This window comes from Hemitrygon akajei, chromosome 18, assembly GCF_048418815.1.
Source record: "Hemitrygon akajei chromosome 18, sHemAka1.3, whole genome shotgun sequence".
NCBI lineage: Eukaryota > Metazoa > Chordata > Chondrichthyes > Myliobatiformes > Dasyatidae > Hemitrygon > Hemitrygon akajei.
In genome coordinates this window covers 387,575-409,084 of record NC_133141.1, presented here as the reverse complement: position 1 = coordinate 409,084, position 21,510 = coordinate 387,575, and the positions used below count along the sequence as shown (strand labels likewise).

The 21,510-nt window shown below is 43.5% G+C and overlaps 1 protein-coding gene across 5 annotated transcripts in view; it reads right to left on the bottom strand.

The window, feature by feature from the left end:
* Window positions 1-21,510, bottom strand: part of adam11 (ADAM metallopeptidase domain 11) — a 376,715-nt gene that overhangs the window by 65,309 nt on the left and 289,896 nt on the right. For all 5 annotated transcript variants that reach the window (XR_012101994.1, XM_073070643.1, XM_073070642.1 and 2 more), the window contains exon 19: window positions 16,982-17,032. Coding sequence is in view for 4 of the 5 variants with exons in the window: in XM_073070643.1 (XP_072926744.1) it covers window positions 16,982-17,032 (51 nt within the window). In the remaining variant the exon portion in view is untranslated. The remainder of the gene's footprint in view (window positions 1-16,981; window positions 17,033-21,510) is intronic.

The window sequence follows — 21,510 nt, the reverse complement described above, 5'->3', positions numbered from 1 at the left end:
GCTGTGCTGAACATGTCCCTACCTTAGAATTACCTAGGCTTTACCCACAGCCCTCTATTTTTCTAAGCTCTATGTAGCCATCCAGGAGTCTCTTAAAAGACCCTGTGTTGCCCTTAAGGCATTTGTTTAGCTTTATCACATTCTTGCTTTAGTAAATTGTTTGTAACTATTTTCTAGTTAAAGTTAAGGTTGTTGAAAGTAAATTCATTGTCTGTGATGTATTGCGGCATGCGATGATGTCACACCCGGTTTCGCCACGTCCCCACCAGTTTGGAGAAATGGGAAGGGGGGTGGGGGGGTGCTTGAGTATGCAGGATCAGCGTGAGAAAAGTTTCATTCTACGCACTAAGAAACATCATAGAAGCAACGCCATAAGTTCATATGACAATCGATATGTTGAAGTAAAAATGTCAACGCTGATGCTGTTAAAAGTAATGATGGTTGATAAAGTTTATTTTCTTGTGCTATTGAAAGCGCTGCTGGATAGTTTGTGTTGAAGTGTATTTAAAGTTGTTAATGGCGTAGGTAGATTCTGACTGTATGTTGTACAAACATTTGTACTTTAATGAGACTTTAATGTAATATAGTTTGTTGTAGTTTTACTTTTACAAGTATTTATGATGTAAATGTGTTTCCAAGAAGGAAACAAATACTGTATATATTTTGTATTGTTTTATCAACAGTTTTCACCATACATTAATGTGGAAGAGTGAACAGTAAATGGTTAATCTTACTGCGATCCTGCCTCATTGACTTCGGTTAAACTTGGTGTTTAGTTTAGAGTTTCTACACCTACACAAGAACACTACAGTGAAAAGGTGGCATTACCAGGTGTTTCAACAAATGATATGATGGCCACGCGATCAAGCGTCAAGTTGTTGCCATCCAGCGCCAGGAGCATTAGGGCATCAGCAAATAAGGCTGCCCTCGCAAGAGCTAAAGCAGAAACCGCCAAGGTGCGAGCGTCATACGCCAAACAGGAAGCAAAACTGAAAATGGAAAGGGCTACCAGAGAAAGGGAAGAGGCTGCCAGAGAAGCCAAAAACCAGTTGGCAAAGGTAAGGATAGAAGCAGAGTTAAAAGTGCTGGCGCTACGCCGAGAAGCCGATGCTGCCAGGGTGGAAGCAGAAATATTAGAAAGCGCTGAAAAAATGCACATTCTAGTTGAAGTAAAATCTACTTCAGAAAGGACCAGATTGGAACGCACTAGCGAATATGTCTGATCTCAAATGGACCTGACGACTCATTCTTCCTCTCCATACTTAATTGCTAACGTCCCATTTCATGAGGAAGTCAATTTACACTTGCAACCTTGTGACGAACTCAAGAATGAAAGGGCTGATGACAAATACTTCTCAACGCCAAACTTACCAGATTTGGCGAGAGAAGAGGCAAAGGCTGAAGTCAGAACAGCAAATCCCATAACGAATGCACACGCTCAGTCATATGCCCGCCAACATATTCCCCCAGCCAGCATGCCACTGGCAGTTGAACCCTTGGCACAGTATTTAGCATGACGAGATCTCGTCACTTCAGGACTATACCAGTTTGACGATAAGCCTGAAAATTACCGTGCATGGTACTCCTCATTCGCCAATGCAACCAGCAGAGTCCAGCTCACAGCAATCCAAGAGTTGGATCTTATGACTAAATGGCTGGGTAAAGAATCATGTGAACAGGTGAGACGCATACGTTCAGTGTACATTAACAACCCCAAGCTAGCCTTACACAAAGCATGGGAGAGACTTCGAGAGTGCTATGCGGCCCCTGAAATTATTGAAACGGCACTATTTCGATGGCTGGAAAATTTTCCTAGGGTGTCAGCCGAAGACCACACTAAATTAAGAGAACTTGGAGATTTACTCATGGAGATCGAAGGCGCTAAAGAAGACGACTATTTAACTGGCCTGTAGTATCTAGATACTTCATATGGAATTGCACCAATCATGAATAAACTTCCATTTGGGCTGCAGGAAAGGTGGATGTCTGTTGGCTCAGAGTACAAGGAAGAGAATGGTGGTCGATTCCCTCCCTTTAAGTATTTCACTAGGTTTGTGTGCAAGGAGGCGAAGAAGCGAAACAACCCTAGCTTCATGAGTCAAGGTAGCAGTACTATTCACAACAAGCCAGTCAAATCCACTTTGAATAATTTTAACGTCAATGAACCTGTTTCGGCGCATAAAACTGAAGTCTCCACAACTGACAATGACCCTAGCAAGAATTGTCCATTGCACAACAAACCCCACCTCCTCAAAAATGCAGAATGTTTAGGAAAAAACCCTTTGACGAGTGAATGGCCCTTCTCAAGGAGAAAAAAATATGTTTTAAATGCTATTCCTCTACCTCTCACCTTGCTAGAGAGTGTACATTCCCCGTGAAGTGCTCGGAATGCAACAGCACTAATCACAATGGGGCCATGCACTCCGGCCCGTTACTGCAAACTGACAAAGCTCCTTCACCCTCACAAGAGGACGGCGGGGAGGGAGAGGATCACCCCAATACAACTGTTGTCAGCTCGAGCTGCACAGAAGTTTGCGGTCAAGGTCAGTCAAATCGTTCGTGCTCAAAGATCTGCCTCACTAAAGTATACCCTAAGGGAGCCAAAGACAAGGCCATCAAAGCCTATGTAATTCTGGACAACCAGAGCAATCGCTCACTAGTCAGACCAGAGTTCTTTGACTTGTTCAATGTAGAGAGTATTCAGTTCCCATACTACCTTAGAACTTGCTCAGGCAGTGTAGAAACATATGGAAGGAAGGCAGAAGGCTTCCAGCTCGAGTTGCTGTATGGTAAAGTTGTCATCTGTCTCCCTCTGCTCTTGGAGTGCAATGAAATCTTGAATAACCGCACCGAGATTCCAATGCCAAGCCCAGTGCTACACCAGCTGCATCTCCACCACATTGCCAAGCACATTCCAGAACTGGATCCAAAAGCAGAAATACTCCTGCTACTCGAAAGAGATGTGCTCAGGGTGCACAAGGTCAGGCAGCAGGTCAATGGACCACATGATGCCCCCTTTGCCCAACGCCTGGATCTGGGCTGGGTGGTGATAGGAGAGGTGTGCCTTGGCAATGTACATAAACCAACAGTTGATATGCTCAAGACCAATGTGCTAGAGAGTGGCCGCCATTCAATTTTTCAACCCTGCACAAGCTTCATGTGTCTCAAGGAAGCACGGCAAGGCTTTAACAAGTGTAGTAAAGTAACTGAGAAGACACTGGGACAGTCAGTCTTCACTCAAACTGAGCACGATAATAAACTTGCTCCACCAGTAGAAAAAACTCAAACGAGCAAGATATTTGAGCTGATCGAACCTGAAAGAGACTCAGAAATTCGGTTGCAAATACAAACTGGTGTCACCTACCTGGAAGAATCAATACGTACCACCGAACGCTTTCAGTGGTTCTCCACTTTGAATTCCTTAGTGGGAGGACTTGCGTTCCTCATTCACATGGCCAGATCCCACAAACACTCATCCCGAAATAGTAAATGCAAGGGATGGCACAAATGTGACTTACCTCGCACTGCGGACGAATTGGCCCAGGCAAAGGACGTCATTCTTAAAGCAACTCAAAGAGCAGCTTTTGCAAGGGAGTTTTCGGCCCTCCAAGTTAATAAACCAATACCAAAGGACAGCCCTTTGAGGAAACTCAACCTGATCCTGAAGAACGATCTCATTTGCATTGGGGGCTGGTTAATACACTTTCACCATTCAGCTGCAGGAAAGAGCCCAGTAATCCTGCCCAAAGACAGCCACGTGTCCTTACTGCTCACTCGCCATCACCATGAACAGGTAAGGCATCAGGGCCATCACCTGATGGAGGGAGCAATCAGAGGAGCAGGACAGTGGATCTTGGGAGGTAAAACACTGATCAATTCAGTACTCCACAGGTGTGTATCCTGCCGGAAACTGTGAGGGAAGCTGGAAGTTCAATGTATGGCAGACCTCCCACCAGAACGCCTCAATGCCTGCCCTCCTTTTACATATGTGGGGCTTGATGTATTTGGTCCCTGGACTATCATCACTAGACGTACCAGAGGAGGGCAAGCAGAGAGCAAACGATGAGCCATCATGTTCAGCTGCATGAGTTTGAGAGCGGTGCACATTGAGGTAATCGAATCTTTAGGTACATCCAGCTGCATTAATGCTCTCAGGTGCCTCTTTTCACTAAGAGGCCCTGCAAAACAGTTAAGGTCTGATTGCAGCACAAACTTTGTTGGAGCGTCCAAGGAGCTCGGGATGGACAAAACGGTGCAAAGGTACCTCAGTGAGCAGGGATGCAACTGGAAATTCAATACACCACACGCCTCTCACCAGGGAGGCACATGGGAGCAGATGATTGGCATCCCCAGAAGGATCCTTGATTCAATGCTTCTGCAGCAACGCACCCGACTGACCCACGAAGTACTGTGCACACTAACGGCAGAGGTCACAGCCATTATAAATTGCCAACCACTCCTACCTGTGTCTTCCGACCCGGAATGCCCCTTCATACTTTTGCCATCAATGCTCCTTACACAGAAGGCAGGAGTTCCCCCTCCACCTGGGGACTTCTCAGATAAGGATTTGTACACAAAGCAGTGGAGACAGGTCAGGCTCTCACAAATCAGTTCTGGTTCCGTTGGAGCCATGAATATCCACCTTTGTTGCAACACAGACAAAAGTGGACAGAGCCTCGCAGGAACCTTCAAGTTGGAGATTTAGTCCTGCTCAGGGACAAGCAGATCGCACACAACTGCTGGCCAATGACCAGAATCACTGCCACATTCCCTAGTAGGGATGGACATGTCAGGAAGGTTGAGTTGAAAACTTCTGACCAAGGTGATGTGAAAATTTACCAAAGACCAGTTGCAGAAGTCATTCTACTTCTACCTAAGGACTGACTTAGAGACTAAAGTTTTGTATCATGTTCATAGTGACCTTACAAAGGTCAGGCAGGGAGTGTGTTGCCCTTAAGGCATTTGTTTAGCTTTATCACATTCTTGCTTTAGTAATTTGTTTGTAACTATTTTCTAGTTAAAGTTAAGGTTGTTGAAAGTAAATTCATTGTCTGTGATGTATTGCGGCATGCGATGATGTCACACCCGGTTTCGCCACGTCCCCACCAGTTTGGAGAAATGGGAAGGGGGGGGGGGTGCTTGAGTATGCAGGATCAGAGTGAGAAAAGTTTCATTCTATGCACTAAGAAACATCATAGAAGCGACGCCGTAAGTTCATATGACAATCGATATGTTGAAGTAAAAATGTTAACGCTGATTCTGTTAAAAGTAATGATGGTTGATAAAGTTTATTTTCTTGTGCTATTGAAAGTGTTGCTGGATAGTTTGTGTTGAAGTGTATTTAAAGTTGTTGATGGCATAGGTAGATTCTGACTGTATGTTGTACTTTAATGAGACTTTAATGTAATATAGTTTGTTGTAGTTTTACTTTTACAAGTAGTTATGATGTAAATGTGATGCCAAGAAGGAAAAAAATACAGTATATATTTTGTATTGTTTTATCAACAGTTTTCACCATACGTTAATGTGGAAGAGTGAACAGTAAATGGTTAATCTTACTGCGATACTGTCTCATTGACTTTGGTTTAACTTCAGAGTTTCTACACCTGCACGAGAACACTACAGACCCTATTGTTTCCGCCTCTACCACTGCCACCGGCAGCCCATTCCACTCTTTGCATAAAAAAAACTTACATAGAAACATAGAAAACCTACAGCACAATACAGGCCCTTTGGCCCACAAAGTTGTGCTGAACACATCCCTACCTTAGAAATTACTAGGCTTACCTACAGCCCTCTATTTTACTAAGGTCCATGTCTAAGGTCTAAGGTCCAAGCCTCTTAAAAGACCCTATCGTAACCACCTCCACTACTGGTGCTGGCAGCCCATTCCACGCACTCACCATTCTCTGAGTAAAAAACTTACCCCTAACATCTCCTCTGTACCTACTCCCCAGCACCTTAAAACTGCGTCCTCTTGTGGCAATCATTTCAGCCCTGGGAAAAAGCCTCTGACTATCCACACGATCAATGCCTCTCATCATCTTATACACCTCTATTAGGTCACCTCTCATCCTCCGACACTCCAAGGATAAAAGGCCGAGTTCACTCAACCTATTCTCATAAGGCATGTTCCCCAATCCAGGCAACATCCTTGTAAATCTCCTCTGCACCCTTTCTATGGTTTCCACGTCCTTCCTGTAGTGAAGTGACCAGAACCAAGCACAGTACTCCAAGTGGGGTCTGACTAGGGTCCTTTTTAGTTGCAACATTACCTCTCGGCTCCTAAATTCAATTCCATGATTAATGAAGGCCAATATACCATATGCCTTCTTAAACACAGTCAACCTGCGCTGCTGCTTTGAGCGTCCTATGGACTCCGACCCCAATATCCCTCTGATCCTCCACACTGCCAAGAGTCTTACCATTAATACTATATTCTGCCATCATATTTGAACTACCAAAATGAACCATTTTACACTTATCTGGGTTGAACTCCATCTGCTACTTCTCAGCCCAGTTTTGCATCCTATCAATGACCTGCTGTAACTTCTGACAACCCTCCACACTATCCACAACACCTCCTTCCTTTGTGTCATCAGCAAACTTACTACCCCATCCCTCCACTTCCTCATCCAGGTCATTTATAAAAATCATGAAGAGTAAGGGTCCCAGAACAGATCCCTGAGGCACTCCACTGGTGACCAACCTCCATGCAGAATATGACCCACTTACAACCACTCTTTGCCTTCTGTGGGCAAGCCAGTTCTGGATCCATAAAGCAATGTCCCCTTGGATCCCATGTCTCTTTACTTTCTCAATAAGCCTTGCATGGGGTACCTTATCAAATGCCTTGCTGAAATCCATATACACTACATCTACTGCTCTTCCTTCATCAATGTGTTTAGTCACATCCTCATAAAATTCAATCATGCTTGTAAGGCACGACCTGCCCTTTACAAAGCTATGCTGACTATTCCTAATCATACTATACCTCTCCAAATGTTCATAAATCCTGCCTCTCCAGGATCTTCTCCATCAACTTACCAACCACTGAGGTAAGACTCACTGGTCTATAATTTCCTGGGCTATCTCTACTTCCTTTCTTGAATAAAGGAACAACATCCGCAATCCTCCAATCCTCCTGAACCTCTCCCATCCTCATTCGTGATTCAAAAATCAGTGCCAGAGGTTCAGCAATCTCCTCCTTTGCCTCCCACAGTAGCCTGAGGTACATTTCGTCTGGTCCCGGCGACTTATCCAAGTTGATGCTTTCCAAAAGCTCCAGCACATCCTCTTTCTTAATATCTACATGCTCAAGCTTTTCAGTCTGCTGCAAGTCATCACTACAATCACTAAGATCCTTTTGCATAGTGAATACTGAAGTAAAGTATTCGTTAAGTACCTTTGCTATTTCTTCCGGTTCCATGCACACTTTCCCACTGTCACACTTGATAGGTCCTATTCCTTCACGTCTTATCCTCTTGCTCTTCATATACTTGTAGAATGCCTTGGGGTTTTCCTTAGTTCTGCCTGCCAAGGTCTTCTCATGGCCCCTTCGAGCTCTCCTGATTTCCTTCTTAAGCTCCTTCCTAGTAGGCTTATAATCTTCTAGATCTCTAACATTACCTAGCTCTCTGAACCTTCTGTAAGCTTTTCTTTTCTTCTTGACTAGATTTATTACAGCCTTTGTACACCACATTTCTTGTACCCTACCATAACTTCCCTGTCTGATTGGAACGTACCTATACAGAACTCTACTCAAATATCCCCTGAATATTTGCCACGGGGAACATCTGTTTCCAATTTAAGCATTCAATTTCCTGCCTGATAGGCTCATAATTCCCTTTCCTCCAATTAAACGCTTGTCTAACTTGTCTGTTCTTATCTCTCTCCAATGCTATGGTAAAGGAAATAGAATTATGGTCACTATCTCCAAAATGCTCTTCCACTGAGAGACCTGACACCTGACCAGGTTTGTTTCCCAATAGCAAATCAAGTATAGCCTCTCCTCTTGTAGGCTTATCTACATACTGTGTCAAGAAAACTTCCTAAACACACCTAACAAACTCCACCCCATCTAAACCCCTCGCTCTGTGGGGATTTGATATTTGGGAAATTAAAATCTCCCATCACGACAACTCTTATTATTACACTTTTCCAGGATCTGTTTCCTTATCTGCTCCTTGATATCCCTGTTACTATTAGGTAGGCTATGAAAAAACACCCAGTAAAGTTATTGACCCCTTCCTATACCTAACCTCCACCCACAGAGACTCCATAGACAATCCCTCCATGGCGTCCACCTTTTCTGAAGCTGTGACACTATCTCTGATCAACAGTGCCATGCCCCCACCTCTTTTGCCTCCCTCCCTGTCCTTTCTGAAACATCTAACCTGGCACTTGAAGTAATCAATCCTGTCCCTGAGCCATCCAAGTCTCTGTAATTGCCAGCACATCATATCGCCAAGTCCTGATCCACGTAAGCTCATCTGCTTTGTTCACAACACTCCTTGCATTAAAGTAGACACATCTCAAGCCTTCGGTCTGAGCGCATCCCTTCCCTATCACCTGCCTATCCTCCCTCTATTTGTGAGCTAACCTCCTCTTCCCCAGTCTTTTCAGTTCTGTTCCCACCCCCCAACAATTCTAGTTTAAGCTCTCCCAGAAGCCTTAGCAAACCTCTGACATCTCCTCTGTACCTACTTCCAAGCACCTTAAAACTGTGCCCTCTTGTGCTAGCCATTTTAGCCCTGGGAAAAAGCCTCTGACTATCCACATAATCAATGCCTCTCATCATCTTATACACCTTTATCAGGTCACCTCTCATCCTCCGTCACTCCAAGGAAAAAAGGCTGAGTTCACAAAGATGAATGAAAGGATCTTCATATGAAGAACGTTTGGAGGCCCTCAGTCTGTACTTGTTGGAATTTATAAGGATGCGGGGGTGGGGGGGGGGGGGAATCTCATTGAAATCTTTCAAATGTCAAAAGGCCTAGACAGAGTGGATATGGAACGTATGTTTCCCATGGTGGGGGAGTCAAGGACAAGAGGGCACAGCCTCAGGATAGAGGGGTGCCTTTTTAAAGCAGAGATGTGGAGAAATTGCTTTGGGCAGAGGGTGGTGAATTTGTTGCCACATGCAGCTATGGAGGCCAGGTTGTTGGGTGTACTTAAGGCAGAGCTTGATAGGTTCTTGATTGGACATGGCATCAAAGGTTATGGGGCGAAAGCCAGGGAGTGGGGCTGAGAAGGGAAAATAAAGGATCAGCCATGATTGAATGGCAGAGCAGACTAGATGGGCCAGATGCTTTTGGTCTTATGGTCTCATGGTCTATAAAGGGTTGGTCAGTTTCCATGATGTGCTGAGCTGTGTCCACAATTCTCTGCAGTTAGTCTTGACAGAGGAGCCAAAACTCACAATTGAGGGCACTACTGCACACCGAAGCAGTATGTGCAATTAAAAGACACTACATTTCCTAAAAGTCATTATTGATTCATTTAAAATAATGTGTGATAGTCCTGGCTGAAGTAACATTAGACACATCATGCACATGGTGAGTATTATCTTACTGTTTATGTCAAAGGATCTTTGGGGCTTAACACTTGTCATGTATTTCTACTGTCTTTACTGTGTGTTTATACACAGCTTTGCAGCTTCTCATAAATCCCCCAAGATGGAAGCTTTCTTCAGAGTTTTTAATGAGATCTCTTTACTTGTGAAACTACAGAGAATTAAGTAAAACACATATTAAATTCAATACTGACTCGTCGTGTGCCTGAATATACTGTTGATTATTCTCACAATCGGTGTTAACCAAGGTAATATACTCCATAACTATGCAGCGTAAACAAGAGTAAGCCTGTAGTCCAACCATAGACGTAAACATAATACTTCCTTCAAAATATATCTGCTTTTGTTTACGAATATTAATAAATTTATGACTCACATGTATTTCTGTTTCAAGGGCGAATAAAGAGTGGAATGAGATGTGAGTTTTTCCATGTGTCTCAAATCAAATTGAAGTTAACCAGTGCAGGAAATGGCATAAAAAACAGCTTACATATAAGAAGTGATGCTGATACAAAATGAACTGCACCTCTAGATGCCAGAACACTCCCTGCCTGGCATCCATAGGATGTCAAACTTTGCTATGAAAACTAAAAGTCAAGTGATCATTTTATTAAGTCTTTAGCAAAAGGAGGATAGTCTTAGATACTGGTCTTGAAAACAGTCTTACCACATCGTCTTTAACTATTTCCACTTCAAAAATGCTGGCCTTGAAGACATACTTGCTTGTGGTAATGTCTGATGAGCAGAGAGGTATTATGGATCTGACTCAAATGACAATTGAACGAACTACCTATAAAGTGCCTTCTTTATCCATCCTCCAACTTGCAGCAGTCGCACAAAGTCAAGAAAGGGATAGAGTTTACTAAGAGAGCTTTGTTTTGGGAGAGGTGCCTGCTTTGCGATGCACTGCACTTCTTCATACACCTGTCTTTGAACAAGAAGGATTCTAATCTTTGCCCAATTCACTTGCTCTGTGCTGAGAGATTGCTTGCAGGTGTGCCAACCATTGCAAAGGCTATCTTTGGCTACTCCTGTTAAGGAATAAGCAATGTGTGAGCCAGGCAATTGCAGTGGCAAGCAACTTCCAACCTGAAAAACACTCAAAGTGTACACTGCCAAGTTGGAGCGGTGATAAATGAATGATGTCAGTTGAGACTGGAGGATGTATTTCTACATTTCTACATCTGCCTCAGGGTTAGCTAGGCCAGTTAACCATGAGGAGAGGGTGAGATGATTAGCTTGAAGTCCTCTTGTGGCACGTTCAGCCAGGCTGAAATCAGTAGGAATGTATGTAATTCCATTGGATCTTCTGGCTTGATTGCTCGATGCATTAGATCTTATTATGTACATAAACATGGAATCTCCTTGTTTCATTAAATATATAACTGAGCACAACCTTGTTGCCCGTAAAGAATTTGACATCATCTAGTTCTGTATCTAGTTCTTCAGTTATCATCTCTGCCATCTCCAATTGCTAGAACAGCAGCAGGGAGATCAAGCTTTGGTATTGTGAGATCTGCTTTGGGTGCAAGCTTTGCCTTTCTCAGGATGAATCCAACTTCACTATATCCAGCAATGTCTGTGACCTTCAGGTATGTAACAGCAGCAATTTCTTTAATTGATGCATCACAAAAGGTGCTGACCTCTTTCTTTTGGGCTGTTGATAGTGGAATTGTGTAATTTCTTGGAATCTTCAAACCTTAAAGATCATGAAGGGATGAACACAATTGCTGTTCCTGCTCTTGTTTCTCTTTAGGGAGTAAGACATTCCATCCACAAGTTTCCAAGGTCAACTCTTGCAGCATGAAGTGTCCCTGGATACTGACTGGAGCAGCAAATCCAAGAGAGTGAAATGGACTAGTGATGGTTGATATTGTACCACGACCTTCAAAGAGTCTTTCGGTATCAGTGACTTGGAAAGTAGGGGTGTTGGTAACAAGGTCCCATCCAAGGCCCAGACTATATTGCATAGGAGGGAGGTCATGTCCAAGATCAAGATTCTGTAGATCTTTGGCCAGATCTTCAGATGGGAAACATTGCATGACCATAGACCTGTTGGATGTGATTATATGCAGTCTGAGATTAGAATGCACCTGCATGTCTTGTGCTACTTTCAACACGCTGACTGCTTCTTCTGCATGAGAAAATGATTTAAGACCATCATCAACATAGAAATACCTTTCAGTGTACCTCTGTGTTTTAGTCCTGAATTCCTTCTCTCCCTCGATAGCTGTCCTCCTTAGACCACAGATTGCTACTGCTGGTGGGGCAGTTACCCAACACATGAACTCTCATGTGGTACTCTTGCTGTTCTGTTCATGGTCTCAACGCCGCAAGAATCTGAGGTAGTCTCAATGATGCTTTCCCACTGGGAAGCTGTGGAACATTTGTTCAATGTTTGCTATCACTGTGATGGGCTCAGTTCTGAAACACATGAGGACTCCAAGCAGACTGTTATCGAGGTCTAGACCACACAAGAGCACCTTGTTCAGTGATATGCCTTTGAACTGCACACTTGAATCAAACACAATTCAAGTGATGATGGCGCTAAACGGCAACTCCTTTACTTACTTCTTCAGAAGCAGCTCTATTTCCATCTTTAATATCTCTATTTTTCCCTTTCAAGATTCTTTTGAAGACCCTAACCTGAATTACATGCTGACTACAGTTCTTTGTGGGAATGGGACCCGCTCTCGGGGTTTCACAACTGGCCGTTGCTCAGCATGCTAAGGACTCGGCGTAAGAGTTTGGCACGGCTTTGGAGGCCTAGGATCTCAGGGCTCTGGAGATGGGCGGATCAATGGTCGGTGTCCCAGATGGGTGTGTTGTGGGAGCTGGACCATCTTTGGCTGTGTGCCCAGAGACCTGAGATCTTTGGGCACAGAGCATGAAAAAGTGACACAATGGACATTTTACATCATAAACCAGTGAGTTTTTGGTAATGTCTCCCCTCTCGCTGTGAAATGGAGACATCTCTTTCTCCCTTATTATGGAGAGGGAGAGAGGGAGAGGGAGGGGGGGGGGAGGGAGGGAGAGAGAGAGAGAGAGAGAGAGAGAGAGAGAGAGAGAGAGAGAGAGCGCCAGTGGTATGTCAAATACTGGGTGAGCATGTAGTCTTTGGAGTACTGTAAGTCTGTGTTTTTATTGATGCTTTGCTGCACGCTTGAATGCTCGGTGGTGGGTGCCGATGCTTTTTTTTGCTGGTGAGGGGATGGGGGCTCATGCTTATTGCTGCTTACACGCAGGAGAGAGGGGAGCTGGGGTGGACTTTGGGGTTCTAACATTTAACTGTCATTTATTCTTTGGGGCACTCCTCTGTTTTTGGTCAATGGTTGTAAAGAAAAAGCATTTCAGGATGTATATTGTATACATTTCTCTGACATTAAATGCACCTTTGAAACCTTTGAATTCATATTTGTGCAGGTTTCTGGTGGTGGTAAGCACCAACGTTGGGCAAATACCAGTTTTCTTTGTGGGATCTCGTTGAGGAGCTAGCTCAGCATGATTGTTCCTGACAAGTCTCTACATGAAGACCAAATACCGGTAATGATCTTTTGTTTCTGGTTTCTTTCTTGATGTGCAACTGAGTTGACTTAGGGTCTGCTTTCTGTTGTAGTTGTTGTCATAGTGACCAAAGGAAGGGGAGCTACTCAACTGTATGACTCATCTTTGTTGATGATTCAAAGAAGAAAAAGAAGAAGACCTTAACTCCGAGTGGAGTTATCGGGACGCCATCGTGACGGCATTATTTTAGCAGGCTTTCTTTATTTTACAAGGCCGAGTTGCTAGCATGACGCTCAACCCAGCATGGATGGAAAGCGAGCAAGGGAGCCGGCTGGATTTGAACTCAGAAGCCTTCACTCCGAAGTCCGGCACTGATGCCATTATGCCACCAGCTGGCTGATGATTCAAAGGAAGACCTCATTTTTGCTGGAAAGTGCCACCTGATAATTATCTTCCGAGTGACAGAAGACCAACTTACCTAAATCTAATTGAACAGAGGTAAGTATGTCATGAGGTTTGGTTTGCTTACCTGCAGTACAATGTTCTCATTCATACAGATTCTACTCTCACAGGGCCTAAAATAACTTGAGCACCATTCTCCAGGACATTCATCTTAAATGTGCTGACATTGGGCTGATGAGCAACATCAAGATGGACTTCACCCACTATAACCTATGCCAGGTTCAGTTGTTGGGCATAAGGCACATTTTGCTGACCATTGTGCTGTTCACGTACCTTATGTACATGCATGGTGTCTCTGCTAAGCAACAGGAAAATCTCAGCAGAAGAGTCGAGTGGGGGGAATTTTGTCAACTATGGCCTTAAGATGTGAATGACTGCGTGCAACTTCAGGAGTTGGGATCTCATCCCTGTTGTTGGGAATATGGTTGCACTCAGTCAGGGTTGGCAAGGGTAAGCACACCTCCCCCCTCCTTTGACTCCACAACAAATCCACTGGCTCTTCTTCCAGTAACTTCTGATGTTCCAGAACACATTTTAGAGTGCATGAGGAAACAAATCTTGAATACTGAATCTGTCAAAGAAAGTTGATTTTGCCAACGATACTTTGCTCTGATCATCCAATATCACATGTCTCTATTTTTTGCTCAGGATGTCCTTTTGGGTAGATTTTGACCAGACATATTTTAGAACAAGATTTGCCTTGGAACCTTTCCCTCATATCTCTGTGCATGAGGAAGTAGTTACACCTGATGGATGCTTGGCTGGCTCCCTGCCGTGCTCTGCTGTGGGTGTACTGGAACCAAAAGTAGCCCGAGGTGCTGGCCGTGAATGAAGTGCTCATATCTGTTGGTCACTGTCACACTCAGTGCAGTGTATGATAGCTGTACAGCTTTTTGCTTGGTGTGCAGTTGAAGCACAACATTTGAAACATATTGAGTGCTCCTTTAGAAAGCATCTCTGGTCTGCAATTTTTTTTTTCTCTGAATCCTCTGCATTTCCATGAGTGCTGAGGTTTCTGTTGGATAGGGAATTGTCTATTGGGGTTCATGATAGAGTTTGCTGACCACAATAGGGGTTTTGGTTTTCCATGTTTTTGCTGGAGACCTCTCTTTGAATGATGTGTTGCCCGGGGTTGAAAGCATAAAACTAGGGTCATTTTGCATTTCTGCATGGCCACAGATGAATTCCACAAAGAATGAAAATAGTGGATAGGGGGCATGATGTTTCATTTTATACTTAGACCTTTCAGTTGTCCACCGTTCTTGCATGTTGTTTGGTAATTTCTCCACGATACAGTTTATTCCCTTTGCTGTATCCAAGAAACTGAGTTCTAGTAGATTTTGTGGCTTGCAGTTATGGCAACAGATCTGCAAGTTCCAATAGCTTCCACAGTTCATCATTTGAGAGCTTTGAGAAATTATCAAGTCTGGTGAAGGGAGATTCTGTGATTACCTCTGGAGAGCCAAAACACTTGTCCAGCCTCTGCCATAGCATTTGTAAACCCTTAGCTGGATTATTAATGTGCACTGCTCTAACCCTTCTTGCATGTTACAGTAGCTCCCCACCAAACAACTTACTTCATCCTTCCACGGCATTGCAAAAGCTTGGCTTTCAGAACGGCTAACTGGTTGCCAAACACTTTTGGTCCTGCTGTGACTAGGTCTTGACAAACCAGATACCAAGCCAAATCTAATGCAACTGCAGCTCCTGAATGAGGGCATTGTGAAGAATAGTTTGCCAAGTGTGTGCCCTAGGATGGATGGATGTTCAGATTGTCTATGTCTGTGCAGATAGGGTTGGCATCAGTAGCAACACTTGACTGATGTCTTTGTTGTGATGAAATTGCAGAAGGGGATGTTGTGGGTCTTTGCTGCTGTAGACTGTGACTGTCAATACCTGGACTATGTGAAAGGCAAGTTGGCTGTGTAGTGTGGACAGCTTCTCCTTATAGAGCTGGAACACAGTCTTTTATACAGCCAAAATGTATTTGGACATATTCTTTAGTAAGATGCATTGGCTGTTGTGATGGCAAAGCATGACTGATCTGGTTATAGATTCACCACTGTCTAAGTCAGCTGCTGCTTCATAGGCCTTTGCCTCTGCTGAGGCAGCCTTGGCTTCACACTCTTCCTTGTGCGCACTTAATGTAGCCTCTACATATGCTCTCTCCATGTCTATTCGAGCTTCCTCCATTTGCATCTCAACTTCACGCTTAGCATATGCTGCTTTCATTCTTGCTGCTTCAGCTTTGGCGCGAGCTCGTGCTGCAGTTATGCTAACTGTGGTTTCACTTGAGCATCGCGAAGACGCAATAGATAAGCCACATTCTGACCTGACTTCCAGATCTTGGTGATCGATGTTGCTTGAGTCGAAAGCTGACATATCATCTACAGCAGTCAGACGCGTCTCCAGTCTGTGGACGATGCCTCTGAAGATGAGCTATCTTTTCACTCTACTGCCCTTACTGTGCATCTATACACAGCTATGCAGCGAGCTAAACAACTTCTCAAAAATCACCCAAGATGGAAGCTTTCTTCAGGGTTTTTAATGAGGTCTCTTTACTTGTGAAACTGCAGAGAATTAAGTAAAATATGTATTAAATTCAATACTGACTTGTCACGTGCCTGAATATACTAATACTGTTGATTATTCTCACAATCGGTGTTAACCAAGGTAATATACAATACTCCATAACTACGCAGTGTAAACAAGAGTAAACCCATGGCCCAACAATAAACTTGTGCATAATACTTCCTTCAAAATATATCTACTAAATGTTTCCCAATGTTAACAAACAAGACTCACAGATATTGCTGTTTCAAGGGCAAATAAAGAGTGGACGGAGATGTGTGTCTTTCCACCATGCGCTTTAAATCGAATTGAGATTAATCCATGCAGAAAATTATATAAAAACAGTTTATGTATAAGAAATGATGTTTATTCAAAATGAATTGCACTTCAAGAGGCCAGAACAGTATTAATTTGGGGAGGTAATAGACTTACTAGCACCCAGGGCATGAACGAATATAAACATCAACTGTACTTTATGTTTTAGTGATGGTTACTAAAAATACACCATGGGTTACATCTAATGAGTCAAGTACCTTGCACTGTACCAGACCAGATAAAAAGTACAGTACTGATGGAACTTGAATTGTTGAAAGGTCAGATTTCTCAAGAAAATTAGTGAAAAAGGGGAAAACAATGATTGAAAAACCAAATTGCATCTTTGAGTAAATGTCAGCTTTTCAAGTTAAGTGAATTTTAAGAGAGAAAATTTAAGAGAGAAAACTTACAAAGTGGTCATACAAAGGATCTAGGTGAATTACAATCAATCATGGAACCAGAACTCCAAAAGGAATCATGTTACATTTTTCAGAAGCAAGAAAATTCAATAGTGAACAAAAATGTTCAACTGTGATGTCTTGATGAAGCCATTACCTGATCATTATCACAGGAGTAGCCATCCAGTTTATGAACATTCCAAGGGCACTGGAGATAGAAAAAAAATAAATCAATTGAGATTTAACATTGCTTTTAACATTTACAGTACTTCAGAGTTTGGAACCTCTCTCCCATTCTGGTTTGAAGAACAAAAGCTGGAAACAGAGGAGATAAAATTATAATCCCTCTAGATAGAGGACCCTTTATTTCTTATTTAACTCTCAGTGTACATATATAATCATGAACTTCACATTGAAATGAGAGTCCAGGTCTATTAAATCACATGACCTCAGAAATACTAGTGATGACTGTGATGCATCAGGGAAGGCAAGAGTTACCTTCACACTGTTTCAGAAGGCAGTTGCAACCAGAAGATAAAATATTTCAGATTCAGTCTGTGGCCAGGGACAAGAGGGTGTGAGGCAGATTGAAGGATCCAAGCTCAAGTTCAAGTTTAATTGTCATGAATACCCATGAATACATGTGAACCAAGAGGTAGTGCTGAAGGAACCTCAGCTATTGAACTTGCTTGACAGGTTTGACATTTTTGCTTTCTGAAGGATGAGAATGGGGGCTGAAGGAAAGATGAGCAACTGAACCATGGCACCGTTTCAAGAGGGGAAGAGAAGGGAAATGCTGTTGTAATTGCAGATGGTATAGTCAGGGTAATAGACAAAATTATTTGTTGCAAGGATCAAGAATCCTGAATGCTGTGTTCTCTATGTGGTACCTGGGTTTAGGACATCTCATCTGGCTTGCAGAGGAAATGGAATGGGAGGAGAAAGACCCAGTTGTTGAGGTCCATGTGGTACCAACAATGTAGGAAGAACAAGGAAAGAAGTTCTGCTGAGGGAATTTGAGCAGCAAGGAACTAAATTTGAAAAAAGATACAAAAAGGCATTAATCTCTGGATTACTACCTGAGCCACATGCAAATTGGCACACGGTTAATAGATTAGAGAGCTAAATGCATGGCTCAGTGACTGATGTGGGAGAAGTGGGTTTGAAACCATGAGATATTAGCACCAGGTTTGGGGAAGGAAGAAGATTATCTGATAGGAAGGCATTAGCAGTTGTGTGGCTCTGTTGGCAAGAGATGAAATTACATCTTCAGAAAGAGGTGCCATGCGGTCAGAGAACAGCAAATCTTTATGGGTGGAGTTAATAAATTGCAAGGGTAAAAAACCATTATGGGAATCATATATAGGTCTACAAATAAGACCATATGATGTAGAAGCAGAATTAGGCCATTCAGCCCATCGAGTCTACTCCACCATTCCATCATGGCTGATCCAGGATCCAACGCAAACCCCATACACCATATCCTTTATGGTGTCTTCTCACCATATCCTTTAATGCCCTGACCGATCAGGAAACGATCAACTTCCGCCTTACATATACCCACAGACTGGGCCTCCATCACAGTCTGTGGCAGAGCATTCCACAGATTCACCACTCTTTGACTCAAAAAGTTCCTTATGAACACTGTTCTAAAAGGTCGCCCATCAATTTTGAGGCTGAGCACTCCAAATCATAGCCAAGATGTGGGGTTGAGATTACAAAGGGAGCTGGAAAGGACATGAAATAAGGTTATATCACAATTGTAATGGGGGACTTCAATATGCAAGGGGATTGCGAAAATCAAGTTGGTGTTGGAGCACAAGAGAGGGAATTTGTTGAATGCCGATGAGATGAATTTTTAGGGCAGCTTGTGCTTCAGCCGACTTGGAGAAAGGCTATCTTAGATTGGGTGTTGTGTAATAACCTAGATTGTAGTCCTTGGGAGAGTGGTCATTGTCGGAGTAGTCAGGCTTTGGCTCATCAAAGCTTCGGCAAGAACCGGTGAGGCAAGATAGGTAGGGAAGTTCATTCCTTGTTTCAGCTTGATGACCTTCAGCTTGCTAGGGGAAATGAAGCAGTGATAGACAGGAGCTACAGGAAAGTAGTCACCCCTAGGCTACAGGGAACAGATAAAAGGGTGACTGTCAGGAGAGGGAAGGGAGAATGTCAGATAGTGGGGAGCACCCCTATGTCCATCCCTGTCAACAAAAGTACTCCATTTTGAGTACTGTTGGGGGGGGGGAACAACCTACCTGGGGGAAGCAACAGTGGTCGTGCCTCTGGCACAGAGTCTGGCCCTGTGGCTCAGAAGGATAGGGAAGGGAAGAGAATGGCAGCAGTGATAGGGGACTCGATAGTCAGGGGGACAGATGGACGATTCTGTGGATGCAAAAAGGAAACATGGATGGTAGTTTGCCTCCCAGGTACCAGGATCCGCAATGTTTCTGGACACATCCACAATATCCTGAAGAGAGATGAGCAGCCAGAAGTCATGATACATATTGGTACCATCGATTATAGGCAGAAAAAGGGAGGAAGACTTGAAAGAATAATGGGAGTTAGGAAGGAAGCTGAGAAGCAGGACCTCAAGGGTAGTAATGTCGGGATTGCTTCCTGTGCCATGAGACAGTGAGGTTAGGAATAGAATGAGGGTGGCAGATAAATGTGTGGCTGAAGAATTGGAGCAGCAGGCAGGAATTCAGATTTCTGGATAATTGGGAACTCTTCCGGGGCAGGTACAACCTGTACAAAAGGGACAGGTTGCACTTGAATCCAAGGAGGAGCAATATTCTTGTGGGCAAGTTTACTATAGTTGTTAGGAGTGGTTTTAACCAATATGTCAGGGGGATGGGAACCAGGATGATAGAGCTGAGGATGAGCCAACAGGTTTACAAGTAGATGATGGGTGTAACATGGATGTAAGGACAAGCCAACAATCAGGTACAAATGCAGACAGAGCAAAGAGTTAGATTGTACCACAGAGGCAAAATTCAAAAGGGTGAAGAATGCAGGACTGAAGGTGCTGTATTTAAATGTATGTAGCATTCGGAATAAGGTGGATGAACTTGTGGCGCAATTAGAGATTTGTCGGTATGACAATGTGGGCATCACTGAGTTGTGGCTGAAAGAAGGCCATAGTTGGGAGTTAATATGAAAGGATATACTTTGTGTTGAAAGGACAGGCGGGAAGCCATAGGCGGTGGTGTGGCTCTGTTGGTAAGAGATGGAATTACATCTTTATAAAGAGGTGACATTGGGTCAGAGAATGTTGAATCTTTGTGGGTGGAGTGAAGAAACTTAAAGGGTAAAAAAAACATTATGGGAATCATACATAGGCCTCCAAATAGTAGCCAAGATGTGGGGTTGAGATTGCAAAGGGAGCTGGAAAAGGCAGATAATAAGGGTAATGACTCAATTGTAATGGCGGACTTCAATATGCAAAGGGATTAGGAAAATCAGGTTGGTGTCAGATCGCAAGAGAGGGAATTCGAATGGCTACAAGATTGCTTTTTAGAGCAGCTTGTGCTCGAGCCTACTCAGGGAAAGGCTATCTTAGATTGGGTGTTGTGTAATAACCCAGATCTTATTAGGGAGCATAATGTGAAGGAACGTGTAGGAGGCAATGATCATAATATGATTGAATTCATTCTACAATTTGAGAGGGAGAAGCATAAGTCACATGTATCTGTATCGCAATGGAATAAAGGGAATTCCAGAGGCACGAGAGAGGAGCTTGCCCAGGTGGATTGGAGGAGGATACTGGCGGGGATGACAGCAGAGCAGAGATGGCTGAAGTTTCTGGCAATAGTTCACAAGGCACAGGATAGACATGTCCCACAGAGGAAGAAGTTCTCATATGGCAGGGGTAGGCAACCATGGCTGATAACGGAAGTAAAGGACTGCATAAAAGCCAAGGAAAGGGTATATAAGATAGCAAAAGTGAGTGGGAAATTGGATGATTGGAAGCTTTTAAAATCCAATGTAAGGCATCTAAAAAGCTAGAACAAGGGAAAGGATGAAAGATGAGGGCAAACTAGTCAATAATATAAAACAGGATACCAAAAGTTTTTTTTTCCCAGTTATATAAAATAGTAATGGGGAACAAAGAAATGGCAGACAAATTTAATGGGTACTTTGCTTCCGTCTTCACTGTGTAAGACCCTAGCAGTGTGCCAGAGGTCCATAAGTGTCAGGGAGCAGGAGTGAGTGCCATTGTTATTACAAAGGAAAAAGTGCCAGGCAAACTCAAAAGTCTTAAGGTAGATAAGTCACCTGGACCAAATGGACCTTCAAGAATCACTTGATTCTGGCAAGGTCCCAGAGGACTGGAAGATTGCAAATGTCATTCCACTCTTTAAGAAGGGATGAAGGCAAAAGAAAGGAAATTATAGACCAGTGTTCTATTATTAAGAATGAGGTTTTGAGGTACTTGGAGACTAATGATAAAATAAGTCAAAGTCAGTATGGTTTCTGTGAAGGGAAATCTTGCCTGGCAAATCTGTTGGAGTGTGGCGACCCACTTTCTGTGCAGGTGAACCGGCTCACAAATAGCCAGCGTGCGGGGGCAGACTTTGGTAATGCACCTCTGATGTCATTTCCGCCCGGAGAGGGCGGGTGCTAGGGATTAAATGCCAGCGCTGCGAAGTTTGAATAAACTAGTCTCGAAACGACTTACTGACTGCGTGT